The sequence below is a fragment of the Artibeus jamaicensis genome, unplaced genomic scaffold (genome assembly GCF_021234435.1).
Source record: "Artibeus jamaicensis isolate MK-2021 breed Jamaican fruit bat unplaced genomic scaffold, CSHL_Jam_final contig_490, whole genome shotgun sequence".
Classification (NCBI taxonomy): domain Eukaryota; kingdom Metazoa; phylum Chordata; class Mammalia; order Chiroptera; family Phyllostomidae; genus Artibeus; species Artibeus jamaicensis.
The window spans coordinates 4,431,788-4,458,705 of NW_026521861.1; the positions used below are offsets into that span (position 1 = coordinate 4,431,788).

The window sequence follows — 26,918 nt, forward strand, 5'->3', positions numbered from 1 at the left end:
ATTTCAGAGTCACCACCAAGGATATTTCCTGATCAAAATAGACCTGAATCATAAATACCTGATATCTTCAGGGAAAGGAGAACTTCAAAGTCCTTTGTCTTCTTAGGCAGTGATGGAGGAGCTTCACAGCATCTCTTTCAATGAAACTGCCTTCCCCAGGCCTGTCGAGCACCCTGCACTATAGAAAGGCAGCTCGTATTTTCTTCACAAATCACAAGACCCTCCCTTGATAGTTAAATAGGATGATCTCTGTAAAGCTGACAAGATGTTTCCGTGTTTGTTAAACAAGAACCATTTGTTTTGCTCAGGAGCATCTGTTGAATAAATAAGATATCTGATGTGCCATTTGCTCATTGGAAATTAACAAACCCTTTAAAAATGGCAATTTGTCAGGAGTTATATGAGGCAGAATTCATTCTCAGCAAGTGAACAAATTGAAACTTCCTTCTCAGACTTTCCAGAATCCCCCAGAGCCAGTTGTGCAGAAAAAGTTGTTAAATTCTGCCACCATTCATGAAAATCTGCTGAAAACGATGGGGAGAGAGAAGCAGAGTCCTGGTCGGGAAATGGCAGAGTCCTGGAGGACGTCTCCTCTGCAGGACGACTGGTGCCAGCGATTCCCCTCTGGGTGGTGCTTCCATCTGGATGGTGTTGGTCTCTTGGATGGGAGGCAACTTTTCTTCCATGCTGTTTCCGGGCATCATTTGGTACAAACTGTCATTAGACAGCATTGTTCCTGTCTGTGGCTTCCTGTGGGAAGAGTTTAACTTACTACAGGAACAAAGGAGAGAGGGGAAATAGTTAAGTAAATAAAAGGGCTGCCACTTCTTTCAGGGAATGCAACAGCTAAAATGAAGCCCGAGTATTGCTTTTCCCACGAAACACACAAGGGCTTTGTAGTGTTGGTCCATTCTGACTTACTCATGAATGAATGCAGTGTGCTGGTATCAAGGGGCCTAAGCATAATGGACAGTGAGTGACAGCTGGCATTTACTAAGTGCAGGTGCCTTGTTAAGCACATTACTGGCATTGTTTAGTTATATGCCCATAAATCTCGTTACTCCCATTTGCAGATGAGGAAACCAAGGCTTAGAAAAAGGTAGGAGTGGGATTTAAACCGATACAGTGAGAGAGCATGTTGACTTGCATTGCTGTAGATAATCTTTGGAGACGCCAGGTCCCTGGGACCCAGGGTGTGAAGACAGAGGAACAGGCTCTGAACCCATAAGCCCCACCCTGGGCAGAAGTGTAAGTGTATTAAGCAAGATCTTCCTGGCTGGCCTGAGGCTGATAGCTGTTCTTGTTGGGTTGTAATTCAAATCTTTATTTAGAGGGAGTTTGCAAATGGGAGAGGTGTTGAGCGAGGTGAATTCTCAGGCTTCATGCAAATGGGTCCCTGTGGACTCTAGTTAGAAGCTAAGGAATTAGCTGATTCCAGGCCCAGAGGGGCTTGCTGCCTCCTCTCCTCACATTAGCTCTCTTGGCAATTGATCTTGTAAACTTTCTCAATCAGAGAAATTAAAGATGAAAAAGGGCCTATTAAGTCATGTTGCCCCAACCCTGGACTAGGCAGAATGATTCCCAGGAGAGGATCCAGAGTGTCTTGTTCAGTTTAACTTTAATTGTCCCAGAGGGTATGACTTCTTGCTCTTCCCCTGGGCAGTCAGTCCTTGTGGACTGCTGATGAATGCAGGTGTGCGTGATATCTCAAAGGACACAGCTGCCCTGTATCAAGGATGTGTACCTCCTCTTGGATGCAGTTTTCTAGAGCCTGGAAATTTTTACAAGTTGCCTCTGGAATTTGCTGAGGCCAGGAGGAATATTTTTGGGTAGGTAGATTAAGGATCTCTACCTGTGAATAGAATCTGGTAATTTTGTCTTTCTCCTCTTAGCCTGGAGATGTACCTACAGCTGTATCTACACAAGCAAAATGTGGGATTGGGGGCTTAGGGTCAAAGACTGGTCTGCTGGGAAGACCAGAAACACTAATAGCTAATGTGTTGAGTATTCCTTAGCCTATAGTAGGAGTACCAACCATTCTACTGTCTGGTTTAATTCTCACTCACAATAACACTTAAGTTTAACATGTACAACAACCCTTTGAGGCAAGTGTGTTCTTATTTACTTTTGGGAGATGAAAATCCTGAGTCTCAGAACATTCAGATGCATGTCAAGGTTATAAAATTCATGGGCAGTTGGGCTGAGATTTGAACCACGGTCTCCCTGAGTTGCCAAGTGCGTGTTTTACCTCACTGTATTCTGCCACTGCCTCATTGTAAAATGTACTGAACGAGGTTGGAGTAAGCAGGAGGAAGAGTGGAGAAAGGACCAGTGCTAACTTTGAATTGAAGATGTCGGGTCCTCCCATCAGCCAGGTTTCTTTTTCTGACTTGGCAAGTTTGTGCTGTGCCATCAGCTCCCTGTGCAGGCCTCGGGTACAGAGAGTTTGGGGGTGTTGGCATATGTGTGTGCTCTTAGACTAGAATTCCTTCCAGAGCCAGGCAAGGGGGTATTTAATTCACATACCCTCTGCTCAGTGACTGGTGCATGCATAGTTAAGTCTTCACTTAACATCAGTTGGTTCTGTGACTTTTAGCAAAATGACTGATAACAAAACAAATTTTACCATAGGCTAATTGATATAAACAAGAATTCCCACGGCATCTAATTAGCATTATAGCATTGGATAAAACAGTGCTCTTTGAGGACCTGCTGTATAACTGGTTAAGATGGTTTGCCCTGCTATCTGTCGCTCCCAAGATGTCCTTGCTTGTTACCAGAGGAGATTTCCACTTTGATTAAATTAGCTTCATTTGGCTGATGTTGGCTGAGGGCCTGAGCGTATTCATGGGCTGCTGGTGGTTGAGCCCAAAATATTATCCAGGAAGGACAGGCCTAAGTGGGAAACTATGTGGGGTCCTTGAGCCAGAGGATAAGAAGCATGAGGCCACGAGATGTAGAAATCAGAGACAAACATTGAAAGGGATGGTGGTGTCAGGGGTGGGTGATCATCAGAGAAGAATTATCTGTATCATGATTTGTCTCCAGGTTGTTCCTAAAGAAGTTGTTTGACAAAGAAACCATGCACTTTAATTTTATTCTCCTCAGTGCTCTGTGTTTGCAGGACATCCTTTTTTAAATGTGGATGATCTGTGTGTTTTATAGTGTTTTTTAATATTTTCATTGATTTTTCTCGTTACCATTTGACTCCTTTATACCTACCCTGCCATGACCACACTGTTGCCCATGTCCATGGGTCCTTTTACCTTTTTGCTTGATCCTTCCATCCCCTGACCCCCCTCCCCAGAGGTGTCAGCCTGCTCTCTATTGATGAGTCTGTCTCTATTTTACCTGTTAGTTCAGTTTGTTCATTAGATTCTACATGTGAGTGAAATCATATTGTATTTATCTTTCTCTGACTGGCTTATTTCACATAGAATAATGTTCTCTGGGTCCATCCATGCTGTCGCAAAGGGTAAAATTTTCTTCTTTTTTATGGCTGAATAGTATTCTATTGTGTAAATGAGCCATAGTTTTTTTTATCCACTCATCTACTGCTGGACACTTAAAAATGGATCCACCTTTTGACCCAGCAATCCCACTTCTGAAAATATATCTGAAAGAAACCCAAACACTACTTCAAAAGAACATAAACACCTCTGTGTTCATTGCAGTGTTATTTGCAATCACCAATATAAGGAAGCAGCCCAAGTGTCCATCAGTAGGACATAATTTGAAGTGTGTGATGTCACTTTTTGGGAACCATGAAGTATAGGGAAGCTCTGTCGAGGTTACAGAATCATTTGAATTCTCCCTGTTCCCCTTTGTACCTGAGGATATTGAGCAAGTCCCCTAAATTCTCAGGGCCTCCGTTGCTGCGTTTTCACCTTCTGGGTACCACATGAATTGTAGGTTTCTTCTTCAGGTTAAATGCTGTCATGAAACGAGGGACCTGACACGCAGTGGCTGTGATGAACACATGGTGGCCATTGTTTCATCTTCCTCCCTTTTTTTCCTGCTAGGAAAAGCAGCCTCCATGGTGCCTCAGAGGACGTGGTCCAAGCCGAGTCCACCGGACCTGGCTTTGAATCTGAAAGCTGGCATTTGTGTACCTGCAGTGGCTTCAACAAACCACTTAGCTCCTCTGAGACTACTGTTCCTTGTTAGTAAAACATGGACAAAAAATGCACCTCCCTCATAGGAGTTTGGATCCTGTGTTCAACAGTGTAATTGAGTGTTAGGAAGTGGAGTTACTGTGGTGGGTGAGGCAGAAAAGGGCCCCACCCTTGAAGAAACGTACAATCTAGAGGGGAGACAGGTATTATTCTAATCACTACATGAATTATTATGAGTATTAAATAAGGTCACACGCACACAGCTCTATATCACAGGAACCGACCCACCATCCGAAAGCACACGAGTATTAGATAAGCATTATCTTTGGGGACCATCTGCTTTATGGGGTCTCCACGCGATCATCACCTCTTCTCTCACACTTGTTCGTTGTCTTCCACATAAACTCATGGAGCAGATGCCCTTTCTCGAACAACTCCTTGTAACCCCGATTGGTCTGGAACAGCTGTGAGTAATGCTTTCCCGTGGCTGTCTGCATAGACCCTGGGCAGCTGTGCCCACACTGGTGTAATATACCAGAACGCCGGTCCCTATCGGTTCTGAGGCAAAGACTGGGAAATTTCGTTTTTATTCTCTTCAGAGCTAAGATACAATTAAAACGTTACCACAGTAATTGGCAACATCTATTAACTTGATGAGAATTGCCGGAGGCAGCACATTTCCCCCCTTTTGCACATTATTAGTCTATAAATACACCTGGACCCTTTCTCTTCCTTCTTTAGAACTTCCACAAAACACCCTCCCAAGCTGTCTTCTTAATGCCCTTTGCCTTTTTTTAATTAACTCTCGGAATCCCTCCAGCACCTCCAGTCGGGGCACCACATCATCTTGCCTCAGAATCAGCAGAGTCTGGCAGGATCCCCAGCTCTGTTCCATGATCTTAAGTGACCTCTGCTTCCTGAGTTGGTCATCTGCGGAATGGGAACGATGATATCTGTCTCCCGAGATCCACGCAGTACAATTAGGCAATGATGTGAAAGCACTCTGTAAACTGTCAAGTGTGGGGGCCACCTGCTCCTTGATCTTCAGCAGCTCCTCCATCTGTCCATGCCCTGTTTGCTCTGTGGTCCCCAAGGAGGTGCAGCTGCAGAGAGGTTCTGGCAGCTGGAGACATTCAGAGACGTGGAGCAAGGCGGAACCTGAAAGCAGGGGTATAAGAGCTGTCGGTACAAAGGAAGAGCTTACCTGTCTCCATCACCCGTAGCTGTGGAATTTCCCGTCACAGACCAGAGACAGAGCGGATCCCCGGGAGCCTCCCACCCCACTGCCCTGGTATCCCCTTTTATTTTCAGAGGAAGAAACTGTGCCCTCAGTGGTTTAGTATTGTATTCTAAGACACAGTGCTGGTCAGTGAACAGACTATGACCAAAAGAGGCCTTTGCCCTCAATTCAGCCCACTGCTCTTTCTACTACGTTCTAATACAAGTTTTTCTTAGACACTTTCTACATAATCAGTAGGTGATGGAGTATGTGCGTTTGCCCATGTGTCTGTGAATTTGTGTGTGTGTGTCCATCTGGATTTGCTCCATAGGATGCCTGGACATTGTGTGCCCATTTGTTAATTGCAGGCATGTGTCATATCATTTCATCCTTATCTAAACCAGATGATGCTTTTGTGATTATTACTGAGAACTGGAGATTTAGAGAGGTTACCTGACTGGCCTAAGGTCACACAAGTAATAGACGCAGAGCCAGGATCTAGAACATATAACTTCAAAGCTCCTCTCTTAACCACTGGACTATAGAGGAGACAAGTTGTTGTCCTAAAAACACGTTATATACAATCTAACTGTGTTACTGAGTTAGAAATAGTACCCAGTGTGATTGGTGGATCCCCCAAAAGCACTAAATGTCTTCCCAAGCTCTAGCTCGGGAAATGTGGGCCAATAAAGATTTAGGTCATTTCTACATGTGTCTGTTTAACCGGAATAGTATACACTCAGGAGATAGATCTGTATACCTTTATGAACCTGTTTCCCTCTTATATTATATCCTACCTGACTTCACCAACCCCTCCTGTGCCTCTGGTCCCCTGGCCCTCATTGTATTGCCAGTCTCCATGTTGGACACACAGGAAGCTCTTGGAAAGCACTTGGTTTGGGAGCCACAGGGCCACACTGGTGGGCCAACAGGATTGACTTATGCCTCATCTATTGGTACCTCTCTCTTCAATTCACTTTGAAGGACTCAGGATTTTGTGGACTCCAGCAGCACTCTGTGCCACCCTTTCTTACAAATACCTGCCTCGTTCTGTTTCCCAGATCAGTCTGAGCTTCTAGAGAGTTGGAACCTTACTTTATACATCTTGGCATCTTCCCTGTTCTATCATCTCCTTGGTATCAGATTCATAACAGATGCTCAGTATCTGCATGCGATTAAGTGGAATGAAGTATTTAGTTAGTGTGGTGCTCTGCCCAGAAGAGACCTTGTGATGTGATTATGGGAATGATGGAAAGATACCCCTTCTCAATCTAAGATTCATGAAAATCCTTGCCAATCAAAATGCCCCCATCTGCTCTTCTCACAACGCAGAGTGTGAGTAGTTTGAGCCATTTCAGTGGACACTACTTTTGTTCTGAGTTTGTACATCTTATTCTTTGGTTTACATTCCACCTAAGTGGCTTGGGTGTTGACTGAAGCCCTCGGTGAATGATGACATCAGAGGATCTCTGCAAAAAAACCTGCTATTTGTGGTCACACTTGCTCCAAGTTGTAACATTTTAAGTATGCCCCATAAATTTAAGAAAAAGTCAAAGAAAACTTTAAAAATCCTAGACTTTCCAAAAATAAACCAGTTGACAAAAGTTATATTTACACAAACTCATTTTGAAAGAAATCGATTGTATACACCTTCAGAAACAGAATGAGTTGTCCAATGGCACAACCAAAATGAAGGGAATAGTGTAGACTTTAGTTTGCAGGAAACAGTCCATACTTCCTGGAATGCTGGCCTTCCTTTGCCTTCAGAGTCTTTCGTATGCTGTCTCTAGAGTGATCTCTCATGGCTTCTGCCCAACAGTCTGCTCCTCCAGCATGCCCATTCACACCCGCATGCCTTGCATCATATCCCTCATCTCTTTTCCTTGACTTTCTAATCCCACACATCCTTCAAGCCTAGTCTTTGTCTTCCCACCTCTATGAAACCCTCCCTGACCCACTATACTTTTCAACACAACTGCAAGCTCTTTAAGGCCCTGTAGGTATCATCCCATAAATACCTGTTAAAGGAACAGTGGAATCTGAGAGTGACAATGCCAAAATCAAGTATCTAGGAACAAAGACTGCCCATTCTCTGCAGCGCTCTGCCAGTGTTGCAATGCACTTGTTCTACTTATTGGCATCAAGGGGACTTCTATGGGCAACAGTTGTCTTTTTTAGGCTGTGTCATATAACAGAGTCTTGTCTGGAAACATATAACTGTTCATTAGAGCTATGCCGGGCAGTAGTCCACACATACATAGCAAAGATAGGCCATGTGGAAGGCTGTATTACAACTTCCCAAGTACTCACACATAGTGGGTATTCACTAAATACTTGTCAAGGCATTACTGGCCATATTCCTAGTAGAGAAGTTATTCAGCTGGATTTATGTAAAGCCTCATGGATTGTTACTACATTAACATAACCATGAAACTCCAAAGACCAGCTTCACATCACTACTGTCAGCATGTATCGTGCATGGTGTTGGCTACGGTTCCCAGAGATTCTTCAGTTGACATGAATCTCCTTGTTTGTTGGGAGTGACCTCTTGAAATGTCTATGCCTTGTCCTGAAAATATTTCAGCTAACTACTGGGTATGGTTCCAACCACTGAGATCTTAGAAAGACATTATATGAAATTATATAGTTTCTTTCTTTTCTTTCTTTTATACTGCTTGCCTGATAGGAAATAATGACTCAGTATAATCCAATGTCTATTTATAGATCTTAAACAAAGTTACATAGAAATGGTCCTTCACATGAGATGCTCTCTGATGTTTTCTATTTTGTTCCATTTTATTTAAAAAAATGGGATTGATCCACTAAGTATATTTCATGATTTACACAGCCCATTGTTTGAAAGACAATGATCTAGCAGGCAACAGCCTTTTTAATTTGCTGGGAGAATCAGAATGTTGCAGAGACTGAAGCTGATCCAGGAGTCACAAGAAGGCTCTGCATATGCTGAGCAATTTGGGGAGAAGGTGTTGGTAATGACTCTCTACTTGCAAAGAACAGTAAATAACTTGATCTAGCTTCACTAAAGAGAGAGAGAGAGAATAATTAGGATTCATGAGAAATGCATACACCTCAGAATCTCACAGAATGTTTTCTGTCTGTCTCTTATCTTGGCTGATCCCTTTTTCTGGCACAGCAGATAAAGGTGTCCAAGACAAATTGCTCCAAGTCTCATGCTGCAGTTTCTCAAACCAAATCCTAAAGTCTGAGAAACCAATATATTTGACCCAGCTTAGGCTGGGGTGCTAGCCCTGATTTAATCAGCTATCGACAAGGGACAAGGCGATGTAGTACCGACGTGGGCATAGGGGGCCACACCTATCCACACCTAGAGGTCTGTGGGTCTAGGGGAGCCAGCAGTTGGTGGAGGCCGGGTTATTTGTGATTTGAAAAGAAAGCTCCCCAGGTGCCTACTAGAGGGGCCAGGTTTATCCGAATTGGATGAGATCCCTGAGGTTTTGCTGCCTTAGCATTTTCACACAATGATCATATTTGTCAAGCAAATCACAGTTGACTGTGTGTTTGACAGAACCAGTATTGCTTTGAGGATAAATGGTGAAAATAGCAGCATAATAACATAAAATGAAGACTTTATTCACTTAATTGCCTGGAGATTAATTAGATGAATGAAATCTGTTTCATCATATTTTGGTGCCTTTTTCAACATTTATCTTAAACATACTACTGGGGTTATTATTGCTCTCACTTGTTTATTTATTCATCTACTGAACAGATATTTAATAAATGCGGAGCAAGGCCCAGTGCTAGGCACTGGTGCAAAACACAATTTAATCAGATCTAAGGACTGTCTTTAAGCATCATCCAATCAAGAAGGAGGAACACTTCAGGTGAACAGGTGACTGAAGGTGGAGTAAGACTGTATATGAATCCAGGCTCTGTCCCTTTCTTACTCTAGTTAGGCAATTTGACATCTCAAAATTGCCATTTCTTCATCTGAAGAAAAATGACACTGCCTATCTCAAAAGTTGGTTTAAGGATTAAGCAATATAACATATTAAATTGATAGCAAACATTTTGGTACATTAGGTGCTCAATAAATACAGTTGCACTTTAGATAATGTGAGCCCTATAAGAGTAAGCGTGATATAGTGTCAAGTGTTAATACATGCCTCTCTGTCTTCAAAATGTTTTGCATGCATTTATATAGTTCATTTTGTTTTCATAAAAATAATAAGGGCACTTTTATTATCTCCCTGTTGTGCCGATGAGCAAACTGAAGCATAGAGAGGTTAAGTAAATCACCTGTGATCCCACAGTTAGTAACTGATGTACCCAAGACTCTAACTCAGAGAGTCTGATTCCAGAATTTATGCTCTTAACTACCTAGAAACTACATGCAAAGGAGAGGCTATTTCAGTTAGAGTGTACTGAGGCTGTGTTCCGAGTTGTAATGAGTGACATTAAACTCTGATCACACATTCTTACCACCCAGGAGCATCTAAAAGTTACTGACTCCCGAACTATACTCCGAGCTAGAGGTTCTCAGAACATGAACCCTGACTATTGTTATCATAACATCTGTGCATTTGCTAAGACTGCAAAGTCTTGGACCCTATCCCAGACACCCCCCCGAGTCAGAAACTTTGAGGGTGGAGTTCCGCATCAGTGTTTAAGCAAGGAGATTCTTCATATGCTACTAAAATGTGAGAGGACTGTTACTCCTGGAGAATGAAGCCAGGATTCCTGTGAGTGGGGCCTGTACTTTGGTATTCAATGTCCTTATAAAGTTCCCCAAGGGATTATAATTGTCAGCCAGGGTCAGGAACTTTCATGGAAAGTAGGTATTGAGGTGAGCTATATAACCAAAGCATATGCAAAGTAGAACAGAATTATTCCACGTGGTGAGGCAGCCTGAGCAAAAACATAAAGAGGGAGAGTATTTGTGAATTGGAGAAATATATTGAGATAAGATCATTTTAAATGATAATATTTTATTTTTCCTACCATATATCACTTGTCACCCTAGTCTCTTAAACAGAAAGTACTGGTACCATTAGCACCCCACTTCCTGTTTTCTGTGCCTTTGCTCTCTGAGCACAGATGTCAGATACTGATGCTATAATACAGTAATGGCCTCCGGGCCATTGAGAAGTGTAGAGATTTATGGCGCAGGAGATTGGATTTTGAAATCCTAGGTCTGTTTTCCATAGGTTTTTTATTCCTTATGCTCTCTAGGTATCAGCTGTTCATTCTCACCATTTTAACTTCTACCTTTTTTTTTCTAACTTGCTGCTTCTTACCTATTGAGGACTGAAAAACCAGAAAACCAATCTTAGCATGCTATCTAAAATAAGAGTAAATAGACTATGAGTAAGAGCTTGCCAGAGAGACTGGATTATGTGATTTCCTCACTGCATGAATGTTTTAATGTCTGGTTGCCTATTTTTAGCTGATTTTCTGGGTCTTCTACTCTGGCTGGGGTAGCTCATGCAGGAGACAGCCTCCTGACTGGGCTTTCTGTGTGGAAGGGCTGAGGCCCAGGAGGATTAGTTTGCAAGGATTCTCAGCCTTCCTTCTTCTGGCTATTGGCAACAGACCTTTAAGGTTTCCCACTCTGATCACCAGGAGAATTTTGTTCTTGTCAGGCCAGATTTTGAATGTTTGTTACCAAACATTTATTGTTTGCAATGCAGGAAGAAGGAAGTGTAGATCAGATCTCTCAGGAGGGCCAGAGTGCCTGGAAGCGAACAGCTAGGACTGAGGCTAACACGCCTTCCCCAGGGACAGAATGGAGTAGGGAACAGCACTTTCTCAGTGGGAGGGCAGAGGAGGAGGATGGTGGAAGCAATCAGGTATGGTGAGATGGGGGAGATGGAAGATCATCAGGGGAGGACAACCTCTTAGAAGCTGTAGGTGGTGGGAAAGGGTCAAGAATGGAGATTTAGACCAGCATTACTATCCACTCTGTAGTCATGTTTTATCCAGAGTCACCAAGTCTCTGACATCACTCCAGGATGTGTTGTGACCATTATAGGTGCTGGCTACTAGAGACAACCATACAGCTGGGCTTGCCAGTGGCTTTATTCTGTGGGTCCCCATGGTGCAGCACAGACCCTCTTGAGAAAACGACTTTCCCAGTAATCACTCTGCGTGCTTCCCATGTGTTGTCTGCCATCCTGTGGTCACTGAGTTTCTGTCTCCCTTCCCTTCCCAGGTCGGTGGCTGGATTGGATAAGGAGGCGGACCTGGTGCACATGGAGGTGCGGACCACCGACGGATGTGAGTGCTGCCCCCTCCAGGCGAGGGCCGGGCAGCTCGGCCTGCAGCCCTCTCTCCTCCCCAATTTGCATTTTAACGGCTTGGGAAGATGAAAAGCCCTGAGCTCCAAGGCTGCCGGGATCCGTCCTTATTTCCCAGGGTGGGGAGAGGCCTCTCCTGAGGGATGTATTTCACTGAAATAAACCCCTCAGGGATGAATTTTCAGAGGATGTGAGTTAATGTGATGAATTTTGAGGCTACTGTTAGTAATTTTCTGCCATCCTCAATGTAATCTGAATAGGGTGTCCATAGCTCATCATAGTATTTTGCATTCACCGGATGGAGTGCAGGAGTTGCCAGCTTTGGAAAACAAATCTGTCCTATAGTCAAGCTTACCCAGAAAAGTAACTAGGCAGCTATTAGCAACATTTTTATTTACTCATTCCACAAATATTTAAGCATGGCCTACCATGTACCAGGCTTTGTTGTAGACCTGGAGATACAGTGGAATGTAAGACCTATATTGTCCCTGAAAATAAGCAATGAAACTCCAAGGTTTCAAACACATGACCCCTTGGGACCTTGTGCATCTATGTACATCTTACCCGGATTGGACTGATAAAATATCATTTTGCACCACTTTAAGCATTTTATTCTTCCCAGAGTTGAACATATTAATAGGGCTCCTTCCTGTACAAGAGAAATAAAACCGGCTTAAACAAAAATATGTAAAATAGGTGAAAATATATTTTATTTATGAAATATATAAAATACGTGAAATAGAATTAGCATATCATAGGTCAAAAATAGAGCCAACTAATCTATGGAAACAGCGCTGACCTAGGAATGGAGCTGAACAGGCACCTGCTGGCAAGTTGGGGTCCTGGGCTCTACCACCCATTAGCAGTGACTCCAAGGGAAACCCCTGTCCCCTCCCAACTCTCTGTGCTCTGGCTTCCTGTTGTGTGAGATTACTCGTCCCTGCCCTGCCCACAGCACAGGGCTGTGGGTTGGCCAAATGCAGGGGAATGTTATAGGGATTATAAAACGTTGTACAAATTCGAGGAGAGTCTGTTTTGATCAGGCTGTGGTGCCGGCATGTCATTCAGAATACATAAAGTAAGACTGCATGTGTTTTGTCCAAACATGTGTTTTTTGAGACCAAACACAGATGCATGCCAGAAACATGCATTTGGGGTAATATATTTTATTGGCTTTGTTTTTATTTTTAAAGAGTTAGAAAGCAATCATCATTAGTATATGTCTGGCATTCCGCCAAGTACTTTATTTTTTTCTCTCTTTCCCTGAAGCAGGCAAGGATAAGGAATGACCCACACTCTTTAACAATTTTTGTTTCTTATTTGTCCTTTTTATTGAATCTATTGGGGTGACACTGGTTAACAAAATTATTCAGGTTTCAGGTGCGTAATTCTACAACACATCATCTGTACGCTGTATTGTGTGTTCACCACCCCAAGTAAAGTCTCCTTCCATCACTGTCTCCACCCCCATGCCCTTTTTCATCTCCCCCCATGTCCGCCCTGCAATCACCACCATTGTTCCTGTTTGTGAGTCCTTTCTTTTTTCATCTTTGCTCTATCCCTCCACACTCCCCAGCTACTTCCTCCCTACCTAACAGCTGTCAGCCTGCTCTGTACCTGAGTCTCTCTCTCTCTCTCTTTTGTGTTTTTAAATAAAAGGACTATTTAAGTTTTAGGGATGGAATGGATAACACCACATACTCAAATTCATTGATCATAAGGGTGGCAGAACCCTTAGGGGTTCTGGATTCAAAATTATGTTATCTGACTATTATTGCTGAAAAAAACTGGGCAGGGGGAGAGAGTTAGATATAGGGGTTTGAAGGAACATAGCAGGGCAGCCAGCGGAATACAGGCAATAACTCTCAGAAGATGACGCACAGGCCAGTTTTCCAGCCAACCCCTGCCTCGGCTGTGCTTCCCACGTCAACCTTTTAAAGCCATATAGGTGACCTCTGGTAGGTGACACAGTTCAGACTGGAGGAAACTTTATAGGACTGTCTGATCTCCTACTTAGTATAGTAACACCTTCCCCAAAACCCCCACTGTGTGTTCTCAGATCCCATGAGGTCAAGCTTAAGACATACCCTAGGCTATTGACGGACAGCTTCTATTTGTTGTTGTTGTTTCTTTGTTTTGCTTCTTTTTTAAAGGTAATTTCTTACATTAAGCTTAGACTTATTTTCTGAAAGTTTAAGAATACCAGTCCAAATTTGGATAAGACCTATGGTGCAGGAGTGCTGTGAAATTTTATGAGATTAAAAATGCAAAGCACATAGAAGATTTTCTGGCTTGTTATCAAGAATTGAAAACAAGTAGACAGAAATATAACAGAGATAAATGTCATGTGCCATACTAAGGTTAAATGACAGCACATACTCATTCTGTTCCATTTGGTTTTTAAAAACAGTTTCTCAATAGTTAAAAGAATCTTCTCTAACCTAGTCAGTTGGCTCTAACCCACCTTTATCTAGAAAGTGCACGTCATCCCTGCTTTAGCCTGGTATTGTATTTTGTGTAACCTAACGAAAGGCATGACACTTTTCTTTTGCTTTCTTACACTCACTCATACCCACACATTTTTATCTAAATGATCAATACAAAAAAAGCACAAAGTGTATTTCTTTTTTCTTTCTCTGATGTGATAGCTTAGTCTCAAAATTTCCCAGACTCACACAGCCACCCTAGTTACAGAGTAAGAACTAGAACCCAGAACTCTCAATATGCTACAGATAGAAGGAAATTTCTGAAGACTTACAAGTAGCATCATATTTAACAATGAGATACTCAATGCTAACCCCTAAGTGCAGGAAAAAAGCAGGGGTACTTAGTCTTATCTTATTGCTCCTCTTCAACATCATGCTGAAAGTCTGAGCCAGCGCAGTAAAGGTAGAAAAGTGAAATGTAATTGATACAGATCACAAAGAAAAAAAATAAAACTGTTGCTACTCTCACTGACATGGTTTTCCATGTAGAATGTAACAAGGAATCTACCAGAGCAGCACCTGGAACAAATAAGTTGATTGAGCAAGGTTTCAGGATACAACATATTTAGAGAAGAAAGAATATTTTTTTAACAAATGGTCTTAGAAAAATGGACAATCATATGGAGGAAGTGAACATCAACCTATGATTCATAATTTATACAAAATTTAATTTAAAATGGAACATATTCTAAATGTAAAATATAAAATTGCAAAACTTTTAGGAAAAACTATAAGAAAAAATCTTTATGACCCTTGATTGACATCAAAACCAAAATTGACAAAATAAAGAATTGGTAACTTGGACTGCATCAGAATTAAAAACTTTCGCTATTCAGAAGACATAGTAAAGACAGGAAAAAATATTTGCAAATGATATATGCAACAAAGTACTCATAACCAGAACATATAAAGACATTAAAAAATATAGCAATAAGTAACAACCCAATTTTTAAAAAATGGGAAAATTCTGAAAAGGCTATTTATACCAAAGAATATATGATGATGACAATTACATGAAATGATGCTTCACAATATTAGACATTAGGGAAATACTAATTAAAGCCATAATGCAAGATCATTATATACCTATTAGCATTGCTAAAATAAGCAAAGCTGATAATACTAAGTGCTGACAAGGATATGAAGCAAGTGAAACTGTCGTACATTGCTGGTGGGCATGCAAGATGGTACAGTTGCTGTAGAAAAATATTTGACAGCCTTATAAGTTACACACACCTTAGGATTCAGCATATTTACCCTAAAGAAATGAAAGTTATATTCACACAAAAGTGTACACGCAAATGTCTGTAGCAGAGTTATTAATAATCACACCAAACTGGAAACAACCTAAAAGTGGAATGAATGAATGATAAACAAGCTGGGGGTATACTTCATTAAATAGAATACTATTTAGCACCTTTCAATACCTGCAACAACATGGATGAATTTTGAAGGCATTGTGTTGAGTGACAATAGCTACTCTCAGAAGGGTACGTTATATGATTTCATTTACATGATATTATAGGAAAAGAAAAACTATAGAGAGGCAGACTCCATCAGTACTTGTCAGAGTGGGGGAAGTAGTTGACAAAGAAGATCAGAATTAGGAAATTTCTGAGGGTAATGTAACTTTTCTATACCCTGATCATGGTGGTAGTTACATTAATCTATACGTCTGCTAAAACTTTAGAGCTGTTTGCAAAAAAAAATGTGCTATATATAAATTGAAAAAATAACTTTTAAGCTACTCCTAAAATCAAATATTTGGTAAGAAAAACTATAATGTGCAGTTCTTGGCTTCTCGTTTTATAGAACTTCCTACCTTTCTTCATTATTAATTAATCCAGTTAGTTTTTTTATCCAACCAATATTTATTTAAAATCTACATATGCTGATACTGAGGGGACATGCAGGTGAAGGTGCTACCATCTCTACCCTCGATGAGCTTCTAGCTTGTTGGGGAGATAGTTATTCAGATGATTCTAGCAGAGATCTCAGCTCTGCCGCTCCCTACAATGGTGGGATTCAGGCAAATTACTTCGTTGTTCTGGCTTCAGTTTCCTCATCTATAAAATGGGGGTGATAATAATTATAACTCCATATTGGGATGTTGGATCAATTTTACAATCTTGCAATAGTCAGTTAATGCATGTATTTCCTGTAAAACCAGAGAACACAGAGTGAGCATTATAAAAATGTTATTGTTGTCATCATCATCACCATCACCATCATCATCATCATCTAGTCATCATATTCAAGATCAGTTTATTTAAACAAGTAGAGTGGAAAGAGCCCTCTATAGAGTATCAGGAGTCCTACGATTGTCAAGGTTCCTATGATTTCTATATTTTATCACTGTCAGCCACCACTGCACCTGAACCATGAGAAGGCACAGACACTAGAATTCTCCTATGGGTAATTAGAAGTTTTACAAAGACTTTAAATCCATTGACACAATAGGAAGGAATAGAAGTTACTTTCTTTCTTTCTTTTTTTTTTTTGGTTTGTTGATTTTGTTTGTTTTTAGATTCTCCCAAGTCTCAAGTGCTGTAGTAGGCATCTGCAGCAATGTCAATGTCATGTTTCGCACAGTACCTGCAAGCAGGTTAGTCTCACTCCCTAGTCAATGAGAAGGAAGCTTTTGGAAACTAAACAACTTTCCATGGTTCCCTGGAATCTGTTTTTACTTGTTCCTAATTTAAGAGTTTATGTTCTTATTTAAGATAAATAGCTCCTGGGTACTTCTCTAAGAGAAGACCTGAAGAACTTTTGTTCACAATTTTTAATCCCTTTTTCAATTTTTGACCTTATGTGTATGTCCCAAAAAGATGGTATTTGAAGGAGTCATGGGAAATTTTTTCTTTGGTGATGAGAGACAAGATATGTAGGGTAGTTTGAGTATTTCATAATCTCAAAGGCAAAACATAATCACTAGTCACGATATAATTCAACATTAAAATGCCTAGGCTTTTAATGCAATTCAATGCTATTTAACCAGTATTTATAAAGTCAGCCGGCGGATAGAAACAGATCTCTAAGACGTGACTCCTGTTTCTAAGGAGATGATCCTTTGGGGAAGATTTGGCACAGTGAGAAATGCTCTGCTTCACGGTTAAACTTGTTGGTGTAGATAGATGAGAAGCTTGCCCTGCTGAATGGGGAGAGACAGAAGCCGCCGCCCTAAGCGCTACAAAACTGGCAGCAATGCAACCGCTTAGGAAGAAAAGAAGCTTAAGGATGCCACTTTATCTCCTTCACTCTCTCTCTCTCCACATTGCCCATTTCTCTGGTCATCTTCTATCCAGCACAGACCCCAAAACGTGTCTACCTGTGAATATCCCATTTCCGTTATTGGCCTGGGATTCTCCTCAGGGCAAGAACCTGTTTTATCCTCTCTTCTTTCTAGAACCTCAGGGAGTGTCTGACACCTGCAACTTTTCTTATATACCTTGAGCCAATACAAAAGAAATGAATCAGTCAGTCTGAGGCCACTCCTTTCTGTAATGCTACTGTTGGTCCACCTGTAAGGTGAGGAAGTGGAGGCTCGACAAACTAGGGAGATGGCACCGTCCTCCCTAAATGTCCTGTGAACAGCAGAACTAGCTGAAACAGGGCCCAACATTGCTGAAGTTATCAAACGGATCTCTCTATTCACAGTGCAGGGAGCAAAGCCTTTGGCTTTCAGTAGTGTCCGCACCAGATCTTAGAAATACATCAGAAAGACATTTTTGACATTTAGAAATACATTAATCATGAGGGTGATGTGACTTTCAGACATTTGGGAAGTCACTCCCTGGTTCTCCCACAGGGATATGCAAATGAGATCTTCACCCAATCTGTTCTTTCTAGTTTTCCATTTGAGGATGTTTTAAAGGAGAGGAGAGAAATGAAAGTTCAAGAATAAGCACCAATCAAAGTCCACATGTAATTGCACAGTGCCTTCAAGGAGCTTTGCCTACTCGCCCCTCCATGTGCAGTTTCCACCTCCTTTTCTAGGAATTTCCTTTGCATAGCACACTTCTCCGTCCAGGCTAAACACAAGCAAGGGCTGCCTTCTCCTTCAAGTTTTTCCTTGATTGTTCCAGCTCAGACTCCCTATTTTTTTTTCTTGGTCTGATCAGCCATCACACTTAAAGCAAGTAAACAGTGATATAAATTTAGAGTATGGTTTTGCTAGTAGAATCTATGCTAGTAGAATCATGGTCTTTTGATTTTCCACAATAAAATAAAACATCACTTGTTATTCATTGAATGTATGAGAGATGCCGAGTCTTAAAGCCCCATCCTTCTTTCTTAATAATAAAAAAGAGCTAACATTTATTGATCTTCTAAAATTTATGCAACAGTGTACTGAGTGTTTTTCATATATAATCTTACCTAATCCTGATGACAATCCTCAGAGGCAAGTACTGATTTGTCTACACCTCCCAGATGAAGAGCAATGCTGCTACTTGGCCAAGGTAGGCAGCGAGGAGCGAATCCAAGATTTGGGCTCAGTGTATCTAGCTTCAGAGGTCTTGCTCTCAGACACCATGATATCCTCAGCAGATCTGGACCTCTTCCATTTTATCAGGCATCTGTTGATATTAAACAAAATAACACAACACGAAACAAAACAAAACAATGAAAAGGCCATAGTTGCTTGACGCTTATTTTGAGATTTCAAGATATATAATAAATATATCTTCTTTCTCTTTCATCATGTATGACTATATCCAGGCTCATTTGGAGATAATGTCTAAAATCCAAATTTTGGATTTTTTGCAGATTTAAAGCTTGAGCAAATTGTGTTCTCTACTCACCTTTGACACCCAAAGCCCCTTGCCATCCCCAGTCACGTCTACCTGGTGACCCCAGGTGCCCGATAATTTGCTCTCCCCAAGCCCCCGCTTTGGCTTCTCACCAGGTATGGGTGTTGTAGCACTTGTTATCATATCTGTGTTTTGAAAAATAAAAGCATTGAGACTTCTAGTACGTGAGTCCAGCTAAATACTGCAAGGCCCCTGAACTTTATGTGTATTTCGAGGACTCATTTTAGGGCTGCTTTCCTGTTAAATAGGACTTTTTTTTTTTTCTTGCATAGTGGGAGGTGGCAAGCAGGGGGATAGCTAAGAAGTGGAATGGGTTTGGCACAGTAGCCTCCCTGCCGTGGCCAAGGTTTAGGTAGGTGTCGATTTTGTGATTTTGTTTGGGGTTGGCTTTGAATACAGTCGATTCTTTTTTCATAGTGTCCAAATGGCAGAGTGAATCATAAAGAGGGGAAAACGAGCCTGTTGCGCGGGTGAGCAGATGGCCACCTGAGTGTACCTTTGGCTATATCAGTGAAAGGAGCTTTCTGAGGAACTGGCTGGTGAGAAAGAAGCAGGTTGTCGTGTCAACACTTGTGGTTTCTTTACATGTGTTTACTGCAGCTTTTCACTGGGGTTTTAGTGCTTTATTCTACGAGCAAATTACTAATGTCGTGTGGGTCCAAGAAAATGCCCAGTGAGCAGGCAGGCTGTGTGCTCTGAGGCACAGCTAGGCTGCTTGCCTTCCCCTGTCCACTCAGCCAGAAGTGGCGAGCCAGGCACTCTTGCTTTCCTTGGTGAACAGAGACAAAGAGGAAAAGACTTGCAGGCTGTACTTACAAAATGGTCAACAAGCTGGTCTTGCTAAGGAGCCAGGGAATGGGGAAGAGGGTGTCTCCTCTCCGGGGAGGTAGGTAGGGAATCAAATTACAGAATAGAGCTGGCTACTGGTGGCTTCCAGAGCTTGTTTGGACTATATGCTTGTTTTGTTTGGCCTGGGCCCTATCTTCGCTTTAAATTCACTGTCATTTTTTTTAATCAGGAAATTTTACATTAAAATAACGGGGAGTGTTAGCTTTATTTAGAAACTCAGAACTTCTTCTTTCTGCCTGTCAATGATAAACTGATGCCGAGAAGCAGCTCTGCCTTTAAGAGGCAAGTGCTGGGCATTTTACCGCTGTCCCCACTACTCCTCAGTGTCCCTGACACCAAGGTCATGTGCCACTGCCATTTACTATCTGACCCCAGCTTATTTTACTCTTATATGTTATTTGCCTGGCTCCTTCGGCACTTGATTTTATTAGACTAGTTGTAAAAGGCCTTCCATTGCATAGAAACATGCTTGGGCTTTGTCCCTGGGCACTCAGAACTGTTGGTGGATTGAAGTTGGGAGGGTGTAATTCAGGTTTGGGTTTCAGAGATGACTTGGACTCTTTGCCCCAGGTCAGTCCTGGTTCCAGTCCATCATGCACACGAACCCTAGCTGTGAAGTGGGTGCTATAGGCAAAACAGATGAGGAGGGTTTATCCCATGCAAGTGGCAGGGTGGTAGAGAAGAGGGGCTCCGGAAGCCCTTCCAGTCCTGAATCGTCAAGGCTAGGAACCAGCTGGATTGCGTGACATGTGAGAGGAAAAAAAGTTAAGAGGCTTGTGCTATTGGGCAGATGATAAAACTGCTGATGGAGAGAATGAAATCAATATTTGTTGTGTTTGGATTATGGATACCAAAGCAAATAGGCTTTGTTCAAATTTAGACATTTGAAAAGCAGAGATAGAGCATATGATGAATTCATTTTCTACCAAAATATGTTTTACTATTAAATTAGTATCATTTATAGATAAATGTGTGTAGTAGGTAGCTACAAATAATGTGAGTAAGCCCCTTCCTAGACAGCAGGCCCTTTTAGACGAGAAAATTTTTGTGTCGTTCACTGTTACATTCCAGTATCTAAACAATATCCAATACATTGCACGCACACAAAAAATACTTGGTGAATCAAACAGTAAAATAAGTAAGTAAAGATCAAGTTAGGTATAATTGAAAGTATGCTTTTTTAAAAAGATGAATTGTTATGAATGTAATTTTTTAACATTTTACCTTTATTTCTGCTACCCACTACCCCGTTCACTGTAGCCTCTGAAATGGTTGCACACCTATGCACATTATCCAAGGGGACAATTGTGTTAGATACCTGTGGTAATGCAGGTGGCTTTAGATGATGAACAAAGGCACCCTGCGTCGGATCCTGAAACAACGCCTAGTTTTCCTTTTGACCATTTATTATTTTTCAACACCATTAAATGAACAATAACTATTTTAAAGCAAATGAACACACTAGTTGCTTCAAAGAGACTCACCTGTGGTTTTTCATTAAGGAGCAAAGAGCCACACGGATTGTCTCCCTGGGGTGGCCCTGCAGTTGTGGGCAGGGTGGTTTGAGAGCCAAGGGCTTCCCACTCAGCCACAGCTGCTGCCATGGTTTTTTGTGGTGACTGAGACAAGTTCAGAGGCTGAGGTTTTATAAGTACTTATATGAGTTTTAGAAATTTTACATGAGTAATAAGAAAATATTATGTTCTTTGTAAAAATAATAAAGATGTACCTAATATAAAAAGCAAAGACCCCACTGGAACTCTGTCTTCTTTAGTTCATTTCTCTTTCCCAAAGTAATCATAGCTCATTTTTATACACATTCTTCTTTCTAGTCAGTTATGGCACAAGCCAATATATTCATAAAGGTAAGGGGCTTTTGACATCAATCAGTTCAGACAATACATAGTATTAAATAATTTTGTAAAAGCTTGCAGAACAGCAATGCATCTTGGAGAAATCAACATGGCAATGCACCAGGGTACTCTGTTACATGTGGACTTTGGTTTATTTAAAGGTCCCTTAAGCCTTAACCATTTTGCACGTTTCCAGTCTTTGCATGCTGTGAACAATGCCATGATGAACAGCTGCCATTGCCTTTTTGTGAAGATATATATTTTTCTGGAAAATATCCCTTGAATTAGAATTGTAAGATATGCATTTAAAATTCTGATAGATTCGTATTTCACATTGATTTTCAAGGAAAGCCATACCAGTTTACTGTTTTGCCAGAGGAATGTAGGATTAACTCTTTCCCTCCACCCTTGCCTTAAGTAGATTTTGACATTTAAAAAAATATCATCACACATTTTGTGGGCAAGAAAATGAACTCTCACTGTTATTTTTAATGCCATCACCGATTTCCCATGAGATAGAGCTTTGAGGGCTGATGAGAGCTTTGCTCACCATTTCCCCTTGTGCCTAAGTGTCGCTCTGCCCTCTCATTGCAGACGCCCACTACCTCACCTGCAGGATCCAGGAATGTGCCGAGACCACTCGGAGCGGGCCTTTTGCTCGCTCCATTGACATCAGTTCCCTGGTCGTCCAGGACGAGTACATCTTCATTCAGGTGAGTACAGGATATGCTTTCACTGGTAGAAGGAGGAAATGTAGGTGGAGTCGGCTGCTTACTAGGAACATGAGGATGGCCTTCCCGAGGCGGCTGTTCCTCTTCTGACTTTGGTAACCTGGCCCCTTGGGGAGAGCTCAGACTTCTGGTGCAAGACAAAGGCACTGTGGGTCGTATTGTTTATAGGGGGCCTTAGTGCCCCCACTGAATCCCTTACTTGAATTGGTTTTTGATTACACTGAAAGGGTCTTTAAATGACTGGGGTTTGAGCTGAGGATTGAGGTTCCTTACAGTCAAATCTCTAATGAGAGTGAACTTTAATTTATCAAAGTGTCTTGTCTAAATTTGCTAATGAGAATCTCCCAGAAATTGAGCATTGCTAGTATTTTTATTCTGGAAAGATCCAGAGCACGCTAAATCTTTCCTTCCCTTTTCAGTGCCGACTACCCCTTCAAATGTCTAAGTCCCAAGTCCATCACTCCAAGAACTCTGTCTCTCAGATAGCTTACCTAAAAATGGGACTCGCATGTTTAGATGGAAAAAGGAAACCTGGTTTTAGGTTTGGAGTTTTACTGGAAGGAGATGAAAATAGATAAAAAATGAGGAAAAACAAAAGATGACAGTCTATTGAGTGAGCAACTATGTGTGGGAGTGTGTGTTCGGCAAATACTTGGCACAAATTGTTTCCTTTGGGAAACTTGAACTTTGGAATCTCCCTGAATTAGGAGTTGTTACTTAGCTCTTAATAGATTTATTTGTCTCCTTCTTTCCAAATTGCACTTTATACTCTCTGAGTTTAGAGACTATATTTTATACACACAATTTACTCCTCATCCTGTCCCTATCTTCACAAGGTATCTTTGCAAATCAGGGGTGCTCAGTGGCTACCTGTTGGATTGATGGATTATGGATGTAGCAGTTACTTCTTTTTGCAAATTAGTTGCATGGATTTTTGAGGACCTAGTAAAGTACAGGAAAAATAGCCAGCCACTCAAAAAGCAGCTTGAAAGAGGTAGGAAAAGAGAGGTCTTGGTAGCCTACATGTCACTGTTTCTTAGCTTGATTAAAGGGCAGACTCTTGGGCAATTTTTTCCTAAATATTGGTAGGTCCTTGGCACTATCATTCCTTTATTCAAAAGTATTTTTTGAACATATACAATGCATAAAATGCTGGGTAGACAGTACGAGGCACTACTTGTGGAGTTCCCAAGCTTTCTTCTCGTGGCCAGTCTGTCTTCGCATCCAGTACTCGTTGCCCGGACGTTCTCATGGTTTTGAGTACCATCTCTATGTTCTTATGACTCTGAAGTCACCGAGCTGTGACCTCTACCATGCACTGCAGATCTGTTATCTAATAGTCACCTCAACCACGGGTAAAATAGATTCATCATGACCCCCTTGAACCTGACACATTGGTGGCACTATGTTTGACCAGGTTACTGAAAGTAGAAACCTGAAAGTCACTGAATGTCATCCAATTAAATGAGTTCACAGCCTTTGCTAATATCACCACTAGTTATTTCTTAAGTGCTTCCTTTTTTCCATTCCCATTACTGGGGCCCTGGTTTAAGGCTTTCTTATTGCTCTATGTCTATTTTTTTAAGGTAGAAATACTGGGATGATTTATAAATTTACTAATCCGATTGTACTTTTCTTACTGCCGCTACTGCATATTGTGATGAACATGGCAGAATTATTTCTGGGAAACATTACTTAGCATTTAAAATGTTCAGATTTTTCAGTTTCATTTTTCTTTGTATTGCATAAAGTTTTCTATAACTGTGCAGGCAGATATCCAGATTTTTTTTTGAAACATTGTTTTTCATTATACTGGAAACCAATAGAAGGTTTTTCTTTAATTAGCAGTATATTTTATTTTCTTTGAAAAAGGTATAAATTCTTATTATACAGTATAGTTTTATTGATTGCCTACTATGTTCCAGACCCCTTGTTCTAGGTGCTGGGGTTAAAATAATAAACACAATAAAGATCACGTTTTAGTGGCATATAGATTCTAGTGGAAGACAGGAAAAAGTATGTATACGATTCTGTCAGTCTGTCTGTCTGTCTGTCTGTCTCTCTCTGAAAGGCTACGAGGTATAGTGTAGTTTGGAGATTGATGACCAGCATTTATGTTGAACTTGGCTTACCACACTTAGCTGCATAACCTTGAACTGTGCCTCATCTGACTCCTCTATAAAAAGGGGATAATTGCAGTTTCCACTTCATGGATCACTGGGAGGATTGCAATTGTTAATTGTATCTGTAAAGCACCAAAACAATGTTATATGTGTGTTCTCTCTCTGTCTGTCTATCCTGTACGGTCATCTATATACCTAACTATAAAATATATCAGTCAGTGACAATGATATGGGTAAAAATAAACAAGGGACTGAATGTTGGGTGTTTTTTGGTATAGCAATACCAAAATTGCTATATTTGGGATGACCTGGGAAGGCCTCATTAGCTGGTAAACAAGGGGTAGGGTGGTAGCAGTCACCACTCAGAGGGGCCCTGAGCCCCTCTGAGCCCCTTGTGGAGATATGGGGTTAGTGTAGGTAGAAATTTGAGACTGGATTTAGAAGCAGGAGTGGTGGGAGGTCAGGGCTATGGATTAAAACTGGAAGGGTGTCAGCATATTGCTGACATTTTTGAACCACAAAATTGAAGTCACCAAGGGAGCAAGTAGAGAGAACAGAGACAATCCAAAGACTGGGCTGCAGGACACTCTCGTATCTGGAGTTTGAAGAGATGAGAAGGAAGTAGGAAATGAGATCTAGAAGGAGAGTTTAGAGATAATAACTGAAAGGCATAGGGTAGCGGATCCCACAAGCCTCAAACTCTGTTTTAAGGAATTTTTTATTTCATTATGAAAGAGCTGAGAAACAATGAAATAGCAATGTGTCATCAAGTAATGCAAAAGGCCAATACTCTTGAGAAAACATTGAATTTTATTAACCATCAAATAAATACCGATTGAATGCTATTATTTGAAACTATCAATTGGATGAGATCGAAACAAATCATGTCAGTAAGTGGCAGATAAACAACTATACAAGCTGCCAATGTAAATGTAAGTTGGTTGGTCATCAGAATTTGATGAAAGAGGCCTTTCCTTCTTTTAGGTGAGTTTAGCCATTTGTATTGATTGATAGGAGAGATATGTCTTAATTCTGACTGTGTATACTTAGTTTTTAGTTATAATTGCTTAAAAAACTCACCATGTGGACTGTTTTCCTTCTTTCCCACATATAGGATTCTTTGATAATCTAAATATTTGTTCTATCTACTTAGCTTTATGAATATAACTTTATATAACATGGTAAATCTTCTTTTCAGATACTATCTATTGATTTCCTCTTGTGAGCAATTATAAAGTTAGTGTATTTCCGTGAATTTCTGTTTCCTCCCTTCTTGCTTCAGTTCTTCCACCACTAAATTTTGCTGGATTGTTATCTTCTAGTATTCTCTTTTATACCTTAAAATATAACTCTCTTAGACTTAAATATTTTATGAGGCTCTGGACAGAGGTAGGAGAAAATACCATGTGTTTATGACTCCCCCCTCTCTCCCTTCTATCCAACACCAGTTTTTAAATTAAATTGTTTAGAGCATTTACATTTTGCTCTGAATCATTATTTCTATATTTATTTTTATTTTGGTTTTATAGGTAAGTGTGTTCAATGGTGACCATCTGTTATTTTATATACTTTATTAGTACATGTTTCATGTTGATCATACTACATCAGTTCTTCCCCCTGGAATATGTCTCATTCAATTGGTTCAATTACTCTTCATGTTCTTTTCATTTTATTTGTCAATTACAGTTTACATTCACCACTATATTAGTTTCAGGTGTACAGCACAGGGGTTAGACAAACATATTCTTTATGAAATGATCTTCCCCTCATATTTCCAGTACCCACCTGGTACAATGCATAGTTATTACAATATTATTCACTATGTTCTGTATTTGTAACTACCAATTAGTACTTAATCCCTTCATCTTTTGCACCCAGCTCACATCCTCCAGCCCGTCTGGCAACCATCATACTGCTCTCTGCACCTATGAGTCTGCTTCTGTTTTGTTTTCTCATTTGTTTTGCTCTTTAGATTCTACATATAAGTGAAGTCGTATGGTACTTGCCTTTCTATGGCTGACTTATTTCACTTAGTGTAATACCCTCTAGGTCCATTGTTGCTGTTGCAAATGGTAAGATTTTGTTCTTTTTTTATCACCAAGTGGTATTCCATTGCATTTATGTACCACAGCTTTTTTTTATTCCCTTGTGTATTGATGGGCACTCGAGTTGCTTCCATATCTTCCTTACTTTTTAATTTCCCCCCAATTTCAGTGATTTATATTTTGGAATATGTACTTTATTTCAGTTTCACTGTTTTGATTCTCTCCCTTATGGACACTTAGGAAGATGTGTACAAAAGACAGGACAGACAAAGGAGAGCCATCATCTTTCCCCCTTCCACTCTGTTTTAATTCTCTGAGCAAAATGAGATGGATAAAAATCAGTCTTATCCACATTACACTTGGATGGGTAGCAGTGTTCAGGCTCCTTGTTGCCTTTTTTTGCTACTA

General features: G+C 40.8%; 1 protein-coding gene across 1 annotated transcript in view; it reads left to right on the forward strand.

Moving 5' to 3' along the window:
* Positions 1 to 26,918, forward strand: part of SORCS3 (sortilin related VPS10 domain containing receptor 3) — a 559,312-nt gene that overhangs the window by 391,300 nt on the left and 141,094 nt on the right. Inside the window, exons 6-7 of the mRNA XM_037159520.2 lie at positions 11,528 to 11,592; positions 22,206 to 22,324. Of these exons, the coding sequence (XP_037015415.2) occupies positions 11,528 to 11,592; positions 22,206 to 22,324 (184 nt within the window). The remainder of the gene's footprint in view (positions 1 to 11,527; positions 11,593 to 22,205; positions 22,325 to 26,918) is intronic.